General features: G+C 37.2%; 1 protein-coding gene across 1 annotated transcript; it reads right to left on the reverse strand.

Moving 5' to 3' along the window:
- Positions 1-10,297: 10,297 nt before the first annotated feature.
- On the reverse strand, positions 10,298-13,096 carry LOC145796371 (disease resistance protein RPM1-like). Its single transcript, XM_082881462.1, has one exon. The coding sequence runs from the start codon at positions 13,094-13,096 to the stop codon at positions 10,298-10,300; it is 2,799 nt and encodes a 932-aa protein (XP_082737588.1).
- Positions 13,097-16,607: the final 3,511 nt, after the last annotated feature.

Here is a 16,607-nt window from a genome sequence, read left to right on the forward strand (position 1 = left end):
TGCATTTATTTTTGGAAAATGGACAACAGGTATATTGTCCACATTTCAAAACAAATATGTTAAAATCATCTTATTACAATTATTAAATTAATTATATAACACAGGGACTCAATGCATCCTTAGGTCATGTGATAATATTGAGACACATGAATCTCGAGGTATAATTTAACAAATAAAAATGTATTAAAACAAGTGGAAAAAGACATGTGCTTAAAAAGATTGCATATTGAGATTCTGCTTTAGGCCTTATTAGGGGTTGGGCTGACCTTGTAAGAATCGATAAGATGAACAATTTAAATCATTACAATACAGTTTATTTGACTGGAATTTTATTTTTATTTTTGTAAAAGTAAAAAATATTTTCAAACTAAGGTTTTACTAGGGGAAAATTAACATTAAGTGGTAATTTAAAAAACATATTACAAATTTATGAAATCGTCACCACCGTTGCTACCACTACTTTCGCCACCCTATGACTACACCACCCTTACTACCTTCGCTTCCACATTCACCCTTATCATTAATACAATCATTCGAACACATATAAAAACATTTTTTTAAATAAATATTTTTCATGAAAACAAAGAGAGCGTTAATATTTTGTAACTCTTATATGAAGTAATCTCACATTTTTGTTTGGTGTAATATTTTTTTAAGTTAAAAGTTGATAATTAAAAATTAAAAACTAAAAGTTTTATTTCCCAATTTTTAAGTGGGTCATTTTTTTGATAAATTCTCTTTCTAAGTGTTTTACTTCATCTAAGCCATATTCTTTTTGAGTATTTGATTAAGTCATATTTAATGTAATATGACCAAATTATTCTTTCTAATTTTTTTCACATGTTTCAATTTTGAAACTAATACATAACAATAGTCCTCATTTATGGAGAAAATTTTTCCCTTATTCCATGGAGAAAAGTTCTTCCTTATTCTAAAGTGAAAATCTCTCTCGCATTTCATGGAGAAACTCTCAAATTATGGACTTTGAACCTTTTTATAATTTGAAAATTTAAAAAATAACGAAACAAAAAATTTGAATAAAAATTAAAATACAATGTGAATGTTTACAGTAAACAACTAACATACAACTAACTTTTGAAAAACAAAACACATACTAAAGTACAATGTGAATGTTCATAATAAACAACAAACATACAACTAACCTTTGAAAAAATAAAATTCATATCAAAATATAATGTGAATATTCACAATTTATAATTAACATACGACTAGACTTAAAAAAATAACTCATACTAATGTAAACATTTATAGTGCAACGTGAAAATATAAAACAAAATTAAAAATAAAAATAAAAAAGTGAAAATTGACTATTTCAATTATTCAATGGTAACAAAAATGATTGTTCAACTAATAAGTATAGTAACAAAAACAACAAACATACAATTAACTTTCGAAAAAACAAAATTTATACCAAAATATAATGTGAATGTTCACAATTTACAATTAATATACAACTAGCTTTAAAAATAAATAAATAAATAAACTCATACCAATGTGAATATTCACACTACAATGAGAAAACATAAGATAAAACTGAAAAAAAAAAATCAAAATCGACTATTTTGACTGTTCAACCAGCAAGCATAGTAAAAAAAAACAATAAAATACAACTAATTTTAGAAAAAACTTCAAAAAAAAAAAAATCATACCAAAATACAATGTAAATGTTTACAATTTACAATTAACATACAACTAACCTTAGAAAAACTAAATTTATACCAATGTGAACATTCACACTACAACATGAAACAAAATTGAAAGAAAAAAAATTTACTATTTCATTTGTTTAATGGTAACAAAAATGATTGTTTAAATAACAAGTATAGTAACAAATAACCAATAATATGTGGACATTCATATCTTGTAAAATATATAATTATGTCCATATCTATATTCCAACACTTATTTCTCAGACTTTCAAACAATGCGAAATGTAAGCATTCACACTGATTGACAAAAAAATAGAAACAATGACAGCTATAGAATTAAAAATTCAAAAAAAAAACTCAATCACTCTAGAAACAAAAAAAATATCACCCACATCCTCACCTTCATCATCATTTTCATCATTATTACTATCATTAACAATCTATACAATTTCACCAGGCGACCAATCTAAATCAAACCAAACCCACCTTTGAAGAATATGTTTATAACAAAAATGACTAGACATAAATAGATCTTTGATTTACAACAATACAGAAATATAGAGTTTCGAATACAGAGTAACAATAGACGAATATAGAACTTCGAACACAATGTAACAATAAAGGAACACAAAGTTTCACCACAATAATGGAGAAACATAATATTATTTCATCACCATATGTAAATTAGAGTTTCTAAATCCTACCAAATAGAGAGTTTTGAAACCCTAGTACAATGAAACAATACCACAAATGTGAATGAAACTGATCAAAAAGAAAAACGTAAATAATGGTAATTACCAAAATAGAGGTAGCAACAAAAATGAAATGTGTATATCTTTTTTTTTCTGTAATACATATCAACAATAAACATAAGAGTATAATAGTCTAACAAACAATATAAATCAGAAAAAAAAAAGACCTTGTGGAATAAAAGTATGAATACATGAGACTAATTATGTTATAGTTTTTCTTAGTGGACTTATTGGGTTAGAACAACCCTAAATGAGACTTATTAATAAAAAACTCTAAGTAAAAAATTCAACTTTTTAAATTAATTATACATGCTATAAGTAGAAATTGAACAAAACACTCTGTCACTATGGGTGGCAATTAAATGTGAAGGAGGAGGGATGGATATAGTAAAAACACTCTCTGAAAACAAGTTTCATTTTTAATTTTTTTTGAATTATTTCTTTGAAAAAAAAAAGAAAAAAAAGAGCAATATGTCATATAAATTTTAGTTTTCACATTTTTTTTAATAAAATAAAAACAGAAACAGAAATCTTCAACACACACTCTCTCTCTCTCTCTCTCTCTGTGCATTTGTATCTGTGTATGAATGAAAATCTCTCTGTTTCACACTTTCTGTCTCTCGCCCCTTCGATTTATTTCTTCTTCTCCCTTGGAGTTGAGTGGTACTTCTGTCTAGCAACGGTAGCCAAAGAACTTCCGCGACGACGATCGTAGGTTAGTTTTTTTATCTTTATTTTTATTTTATTTTCTTGTAGTTCTGCATAAATGGGTATCTGATTCAGTAAACATTGTTGGTTTATGGGAATTATAATTGCAATGGGTGTTGGATAGGAGAGAGATATATATATAAAAATAATAATCGCCTGTTTGGGTGTCTTCTTAGATCTGCTGCTTTAGGTAATTGTTATCTTCTTGGTTGGAATACCTCGATTTTTTCAAATACAAACAAACCCTCTTTCTCTCTCTCAAGCGCAAGAATACTGGATATGTACATCTTGAATATATCAAATTCAAATTTGAGTCAAAAACTCCCAAAACCCTCTTCACTCCTTTACTTGAAAAGCTCATATCAAAATGAATTCCCTCCACTCTTACTCAAATTTTTATCAATTTTACTCAAAACAAGGGAGGCCTATAGTGGAATGGTTCCATATGTTGGATAGGTCGCTTGTTGGTACAGTGGGAGAGTGGCAAGAGGATGAGCTTTGCTGCAATGTCTGATTGGGTACAATGTTGGTGGAAGACATCGGGAAAGGTTGAGGTGCGTCCGTTAGGTAGCCAGGTCTTTCTCTTTGTTTTGTCAAGCAGACATGAGGCAGAGGTGTTACTGCGACGGCGGTGGATTGCAGATGGGAGGGATCTCCAGTTGGAATGGTGGTTGCCTTTAGCACTTTGTACATCGAAAGCTACAACCTTGACAGCGAAGAGTGTTTGGATTCGGGTGATGGGGGTGCCCATCTACCTTCAAGGGGAAGATGTTTACCGTACCATTGGTGATCGGTGTGGTGGTTATGTGGAAGTAGATGAATCCTCTGTGGATCTAGGTTATGTTCGGCTGCGAAGTAGAAGCTCTCATGACACACCGACGCGTGTGGTTGTTCGTTGGGGTCGGTGGCAGTTTTCTTTAACTGTTTGGGTGCAAGAGGGACCTTCGGTGGAGTCGGCGGTGCCGGATATGGTGCGCGGTGGAGGAGGGGGAACGGATAAGGATGACCGAGATTCGTTGCAATCAGCTAGAAGAAAATGGTGAGATCTGGGGGTCAATGAATATCTGCAGAGATTTGGGCTAACTAATGGGGATAATGGTGGACGTGGTTATTTATTTGAACGGACCCACTTGGGCCTGGATCAAGATTTAACTCAGGGTAATCAAAAGGGTTATTTGGGCTTTACTAAGGTCCAAGCTAAAAGGAATGTGGGTCTACCCAAACCGAAATGGGCTAAACATCAAGGGGTTACTAGAAGTGGGCCATCTCAAGGTGTCTTATTTAGTCAAAGGAGGGTTGAGAGGGTTCATTCTATGGAAGCCCATGCAAACCCAGTTCTCAGTCGGGTTTTCTCTTCGTTGCAAGTTAGGTTAGGTCCAAGACCAGATGACAGGTCTTCGCCAGTGGTGCGTGACCCGATGGGTATTGCCGAGAGGGTGACCACTGGTCCACTGCCGTCGTCTACTGTCGAGAGGGTGACCACTAGCCCATTGCCGTCGTCTGCTGCCGTTGTTGATGTTCCTTCAGATTTACAGGGAATGGAGCGGCACAGTCGGGTTTCCGACGGATCTTCGCCGGTGGTGTGTGCTTCGATGGGTAATGCCGAGAGGGTGCTGACTTGTCCACCCCCGTCGTTTGGTGGTGTTGGTGATGTTCCTTTAGTTTTGGAGCGGCATGTTGACGAGGTGACAGAGCAGCGATCTAGTCTAACTGGGCTTTCGGAATTGCAACTGCAGCAACCTGTAGGTGATGAAAATTGTTGGTTTGATATGATGGATGAGTTGGCCATGGTGGTCAGGCCTGAGGCCGGTTCGGATGAGGTGGTTGTGGAGTTTGGTGTGAATGAGAACATTGGTTCGGATGAGGTTGACCTTGACAGTGTTACTGTTGGTTCAGATGTTGACATACCGGTGCCAAAGGAGGTTTCTACTTGGGTTTTGTCTCGAATTAATGAGGTAAGCCAATCACTGGGGGTTTCTTTTGAGGGCCACGAAGAAGAAGCTTTGAGACTATTTTCGGCATTAGAGAAATCTTGGAGAGGTGAGGTTCCTCTTCAGCAAGGGATGGCTTCGACTAACCATAATGACAAAAATGCTAGGGAATTACATAGGTTGGAATGTACTGTTAATTATGACCGGTCTCAGGGAGATGAAGTGCGATGTACCAGACGAGGACGTGATCAGCCATTGTTGTTATCATGCGGTTAAAAATTTTATCTTAGAATGTGCGAGGATTGAATGACAAGGGGAAGTGGGTTTTGGTGAAATCCGTCCTTAGAAGTGCACAGGCAGATGTGGTTTGTCTTCAGGAAACAAAGATGGACTGTATTGAGGGGGCGGTAGTTTGGGATCTTTGGGGTGGTAAATTTGTGGCTTGGGATTTCCTCCCTACACTGGGAGTGGCTGGGGGTGTTCTTCTGTGTTGGGATCAACGAGTGGTGGTAAAAGAGGATGTGGAATTGGGGGGTTTTTCTTTGTTTTGCCTCTTTCGATGTGTAGAGGATGATTTTAGATGGGCCTTCACAGGGGTTTATGGGCCAGTTCGGAGAGTAGAGAGACCAAGCTTTTGGGAGGAGCTACAGTCTATTGCTTATCGCTTGGGGGTCCCGTGGTGTGTGGGTGGGGATTTCAATGTAGTTTGGTGTTTGGAGGAGAAAATGGGGGCTTCCTCAGGGAGGGGTCCAATGCAGCATTTTTCTTCTTTCATTAATGATATGGAATTGGTAGATTTTCCGCTTCAAGGCGGTGGTTTCACTTGGTCCGGGGGTGAAGCTATGTCTCGAATTGATAGATTTTTGGTCACAGGGGATTGGGAGAAGCATTTCTTTCAGGCAACTCAACGGTGGTTACAACGTCCAACTTCAGATCATTGGCCAATATTGTTGGATAGTGGGGATATTAGAAGTGGTCCGTCGCCTTTTCGGTTTGAGAACACGTGGTTACAATCTGAGGGCTTTGTGGAAATGGTTAAAGGCTGGTGGGTGACTTACAATGTGGTAGGATTGCCTAGTTCACGGTTAGCGAAAAAATTAAAACTCCGTAAGTTAGATTTGAAGAGATGGAATAGGGAGGTTTTTGGGCAATTGGAGGGGCAGAAAGCTAGAGGTTGGAGGAGAAACAAGGTGGTGAGGTGTTGTCTGAGGTTGATGTGGTTCGCCGAGAGGAAGTTCGGCAGGAATTTGGTCACATTGCACACTTGGAGGAGATTAGTTCCCGCCAGAAGTCTAGATGTCTGTGGTTGAAGGATGGTGACCGTAATATTAAGTTTTTCCATCATATGGTGAATGCTCACCAGCGGGTTAATCAGATTGGTCGGATTCGAGTAAATGGGGTGGAGTTTTCATCCTCAGACGAGGTCAAGGCAAGTATTGTGGGTTTTTATGAGCACTTATTTCGGTGCGTAGGGAAGGAGTGGCATCCGGGTTTGGATGGGGTAAGTTTTGATGTTATTTCAGATGAAGAATGTACTTCTCTAGAAAGGCCATTTACAGAAGAGGAAGTGCTTAAGGCTTTGCAAAGTATACATGGGGATAAGGCGCCTGGTCCAGATGGGTTCACTATTTCATTTTTTCAACACTGTTGGGGGTGGTGAAGTTAGAGGTGATGGCTATGTTTGAGCAGTTTCATCAGTCAGGCGAATTTGAAAAAAGTCTTAATGTTACATTTCTTGCCTTGATTCCCAAGAAGGGGAGGGGGGGGGGCAGAGGACATTAGAGATTTCCGGCCTATTACTCTTCTAGGGAGTGTGTATAAGGTGTTGGCTAAAGTTTTGGCGAATCGTTTGCGCGAGGTGTTGGTAGGGGGGGTATCGGAATCCCAGAATGCTTTTGTAGGGGGGGAGGCAAATTTTAGATGCAGTTCTGGTAGCGAATGAATGTGTGGATTCGCGGTTGCGTCAAGGGAATGAGGGGATTATTTGTAAATTAGATATTGAGAAGGCCTACGATAATGTAGATTGAGATTTTTTGATGTATTTGTTGGAGAGGATGCAATTTGGGGTGAAGTGGCGGCGTTGGATTTTGTTTTGCATTTCTACTGTGCGAATGTCAATCTTGGTTAATGGCTCCCCGGCAGGATTTTTACCGACTCATCGCGGGCTGCGGCAGGGTGATCATTTATCTCCTTTGTTGTTTATCCTGGTTATGGAAGCTTTGGGGCGTTTGTTGGCAAGGGCGGTGCAAGCAGGTTTGCTGAATGGATTTGAGGTAGGAGTGGCTCCTGGAAATGTGACGGTGTCTCATTTGTTTTATGCAGATGATGCGCTTATCTTTTGTGATGCGGAGGAGGCCCAGATTGGACATTTGAGATGTGTGTTGTTGTGTTTTGAGGCAGTGTCTGGGCTTCGGGTTAATTTAGCAAAATCAGAATTGATTCTAGTGGGGCAAGTGACGAGGTCTTCGGTTTTGGCAGCCATTTTGAGGTGCAAAGTGGTATCGTTACCTGTCATATATTTGGGTTTGCCTTTGGGGGCTTCTTTTAAAGCAACAGGGATTTGGGAAGGAGTGATGGATTGGGTGCGTCGTCGGTTGGCAGGGTGGCAACGACAGTATTTGTCGAAGGGAGGGCGGCTTACATTGATTAAAAGTATTCTGTCGAGTATTCCGACCTATTTTATGTCTGTTCATGTGATACCGGTTTCTGTGGCAAGGCGGATTGAGAAATTGCAAAGGGACTTTTTGTGGGGTGAGGGTGGTCGGTATCATTTGGTGTCTTGGGATCGGATTTGTCAGTCTAAGGAGCAAGGGGGATTGGGGGTTCGGAGGTTGGTCTTGTCTAATTTGGCCTTGTTAGGGAAGTGGCTGCGGTGTTTCGTGGAGAAGAGGGAGTGGCTTTGGAGGCGGGTGGTGGCTGCTAAGTTTGGTGTGGTTAGGGGGGTGTGGTGCTTGGGACGGGTGGGTCATTCTCATGGTTTCGGGTTATAGAAAGGGATTTGGTTGGGTCGGGAAGCATTTTGGCGGCACGTGAGGTTCAAAATTGGTGTGGGGGATAGGGTTTGATTTTGGCGGGATAGGTGGTGTGGTGACTTGTCGTTAGAGCTTCACTTTCCTTTGATATTTGCTATTGCTATGAATTTTGAGGTGTTGGTGAGTGCTGTGCGGGTTGGGGAGGGGCAGTTTAGGGTGTGGAACGTGCAGTTGCGTCGTCATATCTAAGGCTGGGAGCTAGATCAATTAGTGGATCTCCTTGGTTTTTTATATGGTCTACATCTTGGACAGACGGATAATGATGCCTTGGTTTGGGATTGTCCTAGGGCCAAAGGTATTTTCACGGTGTCTTCGTTCTATGGGGCGCTTGTTGAGGATAAGTGTGTTGTTGATGGCACCTTCGTCTATCCGTGGAAGAGTGTTTGGGTGCCAGGCACGCCATCCAAGGTTGCCTTCTTTGTGTGGACGGTGAGTTTGGGTCGTATTTTGACTATTGATAATTTGATTCGTCGTGGGCATATTTTGGTGAATTGGTGTTGCTTGTGCGGTCAGGCTGCGGAATCGGTTGACCATTTGCTTATTCATTGTTTGGTCTCTTCTCGTCTTTAGATGCTTGTGGTGGCAATGTTTGGGCTGGTTTGGGTTCAACTGGGTTCTTTGTTTGCAGTTTTGCAGAGTTGGGTTGGGGGGAGGTTGGGGAAGAGGCGTCAAAAGGCTTGGATTCTTGCCTTGCACTGTTTACTTTGGTTGATTTGGTTGGAGCAAAACAAGCGGGTGTTTCATGGGGTTGCTCATTCCATCACTTGGTTAGAGAGGCGCCTTCTTACTGTTCTGTATAGTTGGGTGACAGGTTTAGTGGATCCAGATGTATTGGCTTTTATAGATTTTGGGGAGAATTTGATTTGTTAGTTTCGATGAGCTCTCGAGGCCGTTGATTGTGTTCTTTGCATCTTCTTGATGCTCTTTAATAAAGTTTGGTTATTTATCAACAAAAAAAAAAAAAAAGGAGGCCTATATTCGTTACTAAAAGTTCTATCCAATCCAAACTTAACAATTGGGCACTTTCACCTAAACTTTCCACTAATCTCTTCTACTTCAACCCATAACTTTCACTCAAACTTGACACTTTGGCAATTTTGCTCAAACTTGACATGTGGTTAATTTTTTTGTTTTCTACGTACAGAGAACCTAAAATACATTTATTCTTTGTTTTTTATTCTTTTATTCTTCTTCTTTCTTTTTTTAGTTGTAAAAACTAAAATAAAATAAATAGCATATTTGGTATACTTAATTCTCAAAACATATAAAAACTATAAATAAATAATAAAAAAAAGTTTGGTAAGTTATCAAAAGTAGGGGTGATAAATGAGCTAAACAATTGATTTCCTTGTTCAAAAAAAGAAAAAGAAAAAACAAGGAGCCGATTAGTATACTTTTCAAGCTTGGTTTAATAACTTTAATGAGTTTTAAAATTTGTTCAAACATGGTTCCTTTACTTTTTGAGTTGATCTCAAACGAGTTTTTCTCGAACCAAACTCGAATAGTTTCGTATTTTTATATAGTTTTAGGCTTATCGAACTGAGCCACATAAGAATTGTCTGTTCAAGCTTGGTTTGAAAACTTTAAAGAGTTTCAAAATGTGTTTAATCATAACTTGTTTACTTAATAAATTGAGCTCAAATGAGCTTTTAATGAGCCAACATGAGTCGAGCTCAAACTGTTTGGTTCATTTATCACCCCTAACCAAAAGGGGGAGTGGTCGAAGATGGTTAGTGAAACAAAGAGGGTGGCCAGAGGATAGAGGGAGGCAAGAGGGAATGAAACTTAAGTAAAAGCACTTCTTTTTTTTTTTTTTTCTGCGAATTATGAAATTGTAGCCATTTTTTTTTAGAGTGAAAACAATTACCAAACGTTTTTTTTATTCAAATTTTCAAAATTTTTAAATCTAAAACAAAAAATTGTAATAATCATAAAAATAAAAACCTCACCAAACGAATCCTAAGATTTACAATCTCAATTAAAAAATTTGTGAAGTTACCAACTCAGAGTCAGGAGGTCAAATAACAGGCTCCTAATCTACTAAAAAAACAAAATTGTAATAGAGAAAAAATACATAAATAAAGAAAATTTGGATCCCAATATAAATACAACAAATCAAGTACCAAGAGCACATGAAATAAATACATAACAAGTATTCTAAATGTGGTGGTGATCCAATATGGTTAGAGCTCTCTCCTCTTGCACTAAAGATAATATTCTTCCACATAGCCACGTTTTGTATTCACAATCCCAACCTCTGGTATGTGTGCAATTTTCCAATAATTCCCATCTTTTAAGTCTCTGTTCAGACTCGAACTCAATCCATTGGACATATCAACCAAATGAAGAGACTTAAGGTTGGTTAGATGTTCAATGCCAGAGGGTAACTCCTCTACCAATTCACATTTCCGGATAAGTAACACTTCAAGATGAGGCATGGAGCCAGCCTCCACTTTCACCCATCTCAATCCTTTTAATACAGAAAGTGCTAATCTCACAAGTCTTTGAAATCCACTAGCCTTGAAACACAATTTTGCCCCTTCATATGTCTGAAGAAGTTGAAGTTCAACCAAATTGGGCAAATCTTGAAGGGATTCCAGTGGATCAACATCCCGTAACTTACTCCATGCTAAAACTACTCTTACCAAGCTATGAAGTGAAGGTATCCAATGCGGTACCTTATGTAAACTTCCTACTAGGTAGAGTGTTCGAAGAAGTTGAGGAGGTGAAGAAAGAGAATCTAGATCAATGATCTCGTCTTCTCCTGTTGCACGAACAACTAATGAGCGAAGGTTACTAAGCTTCTCAAGGGACGAGCATAACACCCTCCCATCTTCATTTCTCAGTTTTTCAATGCGTAATTTCTTCAGTTGAATCAACTTCCCTACCTCTCCTAGTAAAATGGTCCCATTGTCATGGTTTGTTTCAATAGAACAAAGTTGTTGTAAGGATGACAAACTTCCTATTTCCGTCGGGGCTTTGAATCCGCAGTGATCATGAAAACAAATTGAAGGAACCGGATTTTGTATGTAGTGATACAACAAGATATGGCGAAGTCGTTGGAGCTTCAGGATATCATCAGGCAACTCAGTGACATACGTATGTTTAAGGTCCAATGTTTCCAGGTTTTGGAGCTTTCCAATTGACTTGGGTATTATTTTTACATTGGTTCCCCTCAAACTTAAATACCTAAGTTGAAATAGTTTCAAAACTTCATTTGGGAATGTCTCCAATGAGGCACCTCTCAATTCCAACACGGTTAGCAATCGTAGACCATCATTTGACGATGCAAGCATGGACAACATGGACAGTGAATTTATTGCATTGAACATAAGCAAAGAACGAAGTCGAGTGAAACACTTGCTTTGTTGCGTATTTTCCAAATGATTGTGGATTGATAAGCGCCGCACCTTTTCAGGCCACACTCTTCTTTGTTCACCAGCTATTGTCACAACGTTTTGCTCTCCCGACTTTGAAACAATAATTTCATGCCAGAGGTCATGGATGCGATACGTTTCAAACCTTCCATCTGATCTCATCTCTGCCACTTGAACTAAACTTCTATGGATTAGCTCATTGAGGTAGCCCTCGGCAACTTCTTCTAGAGTCATTCCTGCTTTCATTTCTACGAAGCCTTCTGCCACCCATAACCGAATCAATCTCGAGTGTTCAATCAAATAATCCTCTGGATAAACGCTTAGATATAGAAAGCAAAACTTTAGATAGTAAGGTAAATCAATGTAACTAAGTGACAATATTTTTTTCATGCTCAACAGTTTGTCATTTCCTTGTAGTTCTGATCCAAGGCTGCGGTAGATCTTATCCCACTCATCCACATTGCTCTTATCCTTCGTTGATAAAAGACCACTAATTGTCACAATTGCAAGCGGCAATCCCTCACATCTATTCAAGATGGCTCTTGAAAGTCCTTCCAAATGTGAAGGGCAAGAATTCTCCATAAATGTTTTCCTACAAAACAATGTCCAAGACTCTTTGGGAGGCAAGGGCTGAAGGTTATAGACATCCCCATGATATTCTTTACTAGAGAAAGAAGCTAAATCTGCATTTCTGGTTGTGAGCACTACTCGACTGCCACAATTGCCAATGGGAAACACATATCTAAATGATTGCCACGCATGAATATCCCATACATCATCGAAAACAAGCAGATACCTCTTTTGTTGCAGGAAAGCATGAATTATCCCTTTCAAGCTATTCATATCCATGTACTCCACCCCTTGTGGGACTGGTTGGTTGACTTCTTCAAAAAGTTGTTTGATCATGCCTTTCAGGAGCTCCTTGATGTTAAAAGATTCAGAAACAGTGATCCAAGCATAGTTCTGGAAATGCTTCTTCACAACTGCATCATCGAAGACCTTTTTAACGAGTGTTGTTTTGCCCAATCCACCCATTCCTGATACGGAGAGCACCTTGAGTCTGGGATCTTCATGCACCAACCACCAAATCAGTTCCGATTTGGGTTCATCGATGCCCACAAGCTCTGCTTCATCGAGTAGAAGGGCATCGCCGCGACAATCATGCCATGCTTTGTTAAAACCAGTGGACCTTGAGCTTAAGCCTGCCTCTAACATACCATATCTTTCATGGTACCTCTGATGTCCCTTCGAAATATCGATGACACTAGCCTTCATTCTTTGAACTTCAGAAGCAATTTGGTGACGGGCTTTTAAAGTTTTAATAAAGCAAGAAACCTTGCGAAGAAAACCGCGAAATCCAGAGCCATGACAATGTCCGAGGCGAAGCATGAACAACTCGAGAACATCTCCAATGTCGTACGCAGCTTCTCGGACTTGCTTGACCCATACTTTGAGTTCGGGGTTGTTTTCTTCCATAGCATCGGCAACTCTGAGGAAAGCAGTCATGCGATCGAATTCATCTCTGATGTATTGGATCTCATCTCGAACTCCAGTCAACAAATTAGCCTCTTGTCGGAGGAAGGGTGCGAAGTTGGCTAGTAGATGGAACACTGCACTCTCGGCCATTTTGCAATGTTGATGACAACTCTAAACTGAAGATGATAAAAGGGTAGAGAATAAGGGGTGGAGGACGTCCCTCACACATGTGGAAGCATCTATCAAAATTTGGTCACTCTTTTTTCTGTTTTAATTATATATTAGCAATTTTTATGATCCAAAATATATATATATATATATATTTGCAATTTCATCTATTTAGTTTTCATAATTTTTAATTTTAATTCATGTAGTTCAGTTGGTAACAATTTCACCGTAAAATTTGATTTGATAAAGATTATTTTAAAATTTTGAACCACTTAAATTATGTAACCCAATACTCCTTTTTCTTTCCAAAGTGTGATATGGTGCAATTAGGTGCATAGGAAAATTGGGATTTCAAAATAAGACTATGAATTGTAAATTTTGGAAATTATCATAATCATTTTTCATCCAAAACTTTAATTATTATTTTTTATTTTCTTTAATTGGCACAAATTATAAAATTTAAGATTAAATATATTTCGGTTGAAATGACATGAATCAAATTGACATAATCCATAAATAATCCGCAATAATCTAAATTGCTGACAACTATTAATATGCAAACTAGTTTTGATGAAAGTAAATACTAAAAAAAAGTTAAATTAGTTTTTGCTTTTTTTTTTTTGGAACAAAAAAAAAAAAAATGAATGATGTAAACAAAAAAACAAAACAAAACCTTTTGGTAGAAAAACGAAAAATAAAAAATTCTCATCATTTAATGGTTCTCTTTTTTTAAGATATATGTATATATATATATTATTTTTTTTATATTGATTTTTGTCAAATTAATTTTTATTTTTAAAAAAATAGTAAACATATTCTGAAAACTCAATTACCCAAAATATTTTATCTTGATTTTTGTCAAATTAATTTTTATTTTTACCAACGCATTTGTGTATTTAGGCAACCTCTACATAATTTTTTTTTCTTTTTGAATGAACCTCTAAATAATTGCTCAAACTCGAAGTATGAAAGCCCCATGCTTTGGTACCGAAAGTTCTACGTGTCCCACACGTTTTAACCCCACGCGTTTTAGGAATCCGGATCCTCGGCCGCCCTACCCGGCAGCCCCCCAAAACGACGTCGTTTTGGGGGGTTTTTTGTTTTTTGTTTTTTTCTTTTCTTCTTCTTCGTTCTTGCTTTCTCTCTCTTCTTCGCAGAACCAGAGGGGAGGGGAGGGGAGGGGAGGGAGAAAGGAGGAAGAGAGAGAGGAAGGGGAGAGGAGGTCATCGAGCTCGCCAGCCGGATTCGCCGAAGACTCGCTGTCGCAGGTCATCGAGCTCGCCGTCGCAGGTCCGATCGTCGCCCGACCGCGGTCGCCTCCGCCTCCGCCCCGCCTCCGCCTCCTCCTCCTCCTTCCCCACTGGTTATGGCCCCCTCCTTCCCTTCCTCCTCCTCCTCCTCCTCCCTCCTCCTTCCTCCCCCGTCCTCTCCTTCCTCCCTCTCTTCCTCTGCGTTTTTTTTTTTTTTGAAAATTTGCCCCCAAAACGACATCGTTTTGGGGGCTGCCGGGTAGGGCGGCCGAGAATCTGGACTCGCGTTTTAGCGGACAAAAACGGATTTGACTTAATTGTACATAGAAATGATAAAATATTAAGTTCATGGATAATTATTCAGTGCCTTGGGATCCCCTCTCCCCAAAAATTGTTGTCCCTATGTGTCAAAGCATTCATAATTATTAGATATGTCTTGGGATTCTCAATTCTTGAGATTCTCACATGATTCAATGGCTTTGAGTGATTTGGGACAGGGGATCCTTACTGTTATTGAGTAATCTTGGAATATGTATACGTAGTCTTCTATAGTATTATGATTGGTGAAGAAGATGAATAGATAAGGTATTGTGTTGGATGATTGAAGAATATGAAAGAATATATTAAATGATGATTAATTAAAAAGTACAGACACATAATATTCTGAAATTATTGAATAACTTTCCAAAATTTATAGTCCCAGTTTTGAATTTTGCTTTGAGGGTGGGGCAAAAGAAGGTCAATGGCTAGGGTAGGGTAGGGTGGGCTGGGAGCAAAGCAGGATTGATTAATTTCATAACTCTAAAAAATTGTAAATATTAATGAAAGTTAAAAGATGAATAAAAATAACGTTAAGTATCACATTTTAGTGTTTTAATCTTATTATATTGAAAAAAAGTAAAAATTATATATTATATAAATATATTTAATAAATATAATTTGGACCGGAGGATAAAATCTATGCAGAGCAAGGCATGGATGTAGGGGCGGAAGAAAATTATCATTCCTAAGAATACAGTTGTTGAGCCCGTGAAATTTATCATGTGTCTTACTTTGGAGATATAATTTTTTTGATTTGTTAATTTTTTGTATAAATTATTTAATAATCATGATTACATGCTTTTTACCTGTCTTCACAAATTGGATGACAAGTATACTGTTTATCTTTTACAAATAAATATAACAAAATTATCTGGTCATAATTATTAAATTTGTTTATTTTCTAATGTATAATTTACACACAATAACCAAGATAAACAATTTAAATCATTATAATAGGCCCAACTACACCACAGCTTTCTTTGGGAGTTAGTTTTTTTTTTTTTTTTTTGTCTATTTTAGTTCGGCTTATTTTATCTTTATTTATTTATTTTTTGATTTTAAATTAGAATCATTTAGATGAGACCAACCTAAAAATGAAATTGATTTTTATAAAATAAAAAATAAAAATAAATTGAAAAGATAAACTAGACCTTTTATAATTTTAGCCAAGGCAGTGAACTTAAGCCATGGCAATGGGTCAATTTAAAAAACAAGCCATGGCAATGGGCTAGCCCGGACCTAAAATTTAAGGCCTATGTCCATGGGTTTTGACCAGTCAACTGTGGGAGATCGAGCCAGGCCATCTCTTATGGACTTAAAAATACGAGTTTGTAGGATTCAAGTCGGTCTTGGCTATATGAGCCTAATCTAGGCTTTAAATTCAAGAGAAATACTTTCAAGATGTGTACCATATAGGAATTATGTTATTTGTAAGTTTGATTATCATAAATGACATAACTCAATATTATAGGAAATCATAATTGAAAAAAAAAAATTTATTATAACTAAATATCATATGAGATATAACTAAATAGCTCTTGAATTATAACTAAAATCTTATCATAACTAACATTACAATATATGATATATGTCGTAAGCATTGATTCAAAATTCATAGCAAAAGATGCATATAGTGTGTACAATAGAATTTCACTTAGTTCAACTCTTTTTTATTAAATTCAAAATAAATTAAGAAAAAAAGTTACTTATATAACACAAAATCTTAAAATGCATTACCATAATTAGAATAGAATATTGAATCAAGAAAAACAAAAAATAAACTTTATTTCTTGAAATACATAATTACATTCATTATGATTATGTTATTAAACTCTAGGAATCTTTAATTTGATTAAAAATATAGTTATTAATTTCACAGTTGGAGTGCTACTCATTTAGTTTTAGAGAAAATTAGTGAAACA

The sequence above is a fragment of the Camellia sinensis genome, chromosome 7 (genome assembly GCF_055761805.1).
Source record: "Camellia sinensis isolate YWXY chromosome 7, ASM5576180v1, whole genome shotgun sequence".
In the NCBI taxonomy this organism is placed as follows: Eukaryota; Viridiplantae; Streptophyta; class Magnoliopsida; order Ericales; family Theaceae; genus Camellia; species Camellia sinensis.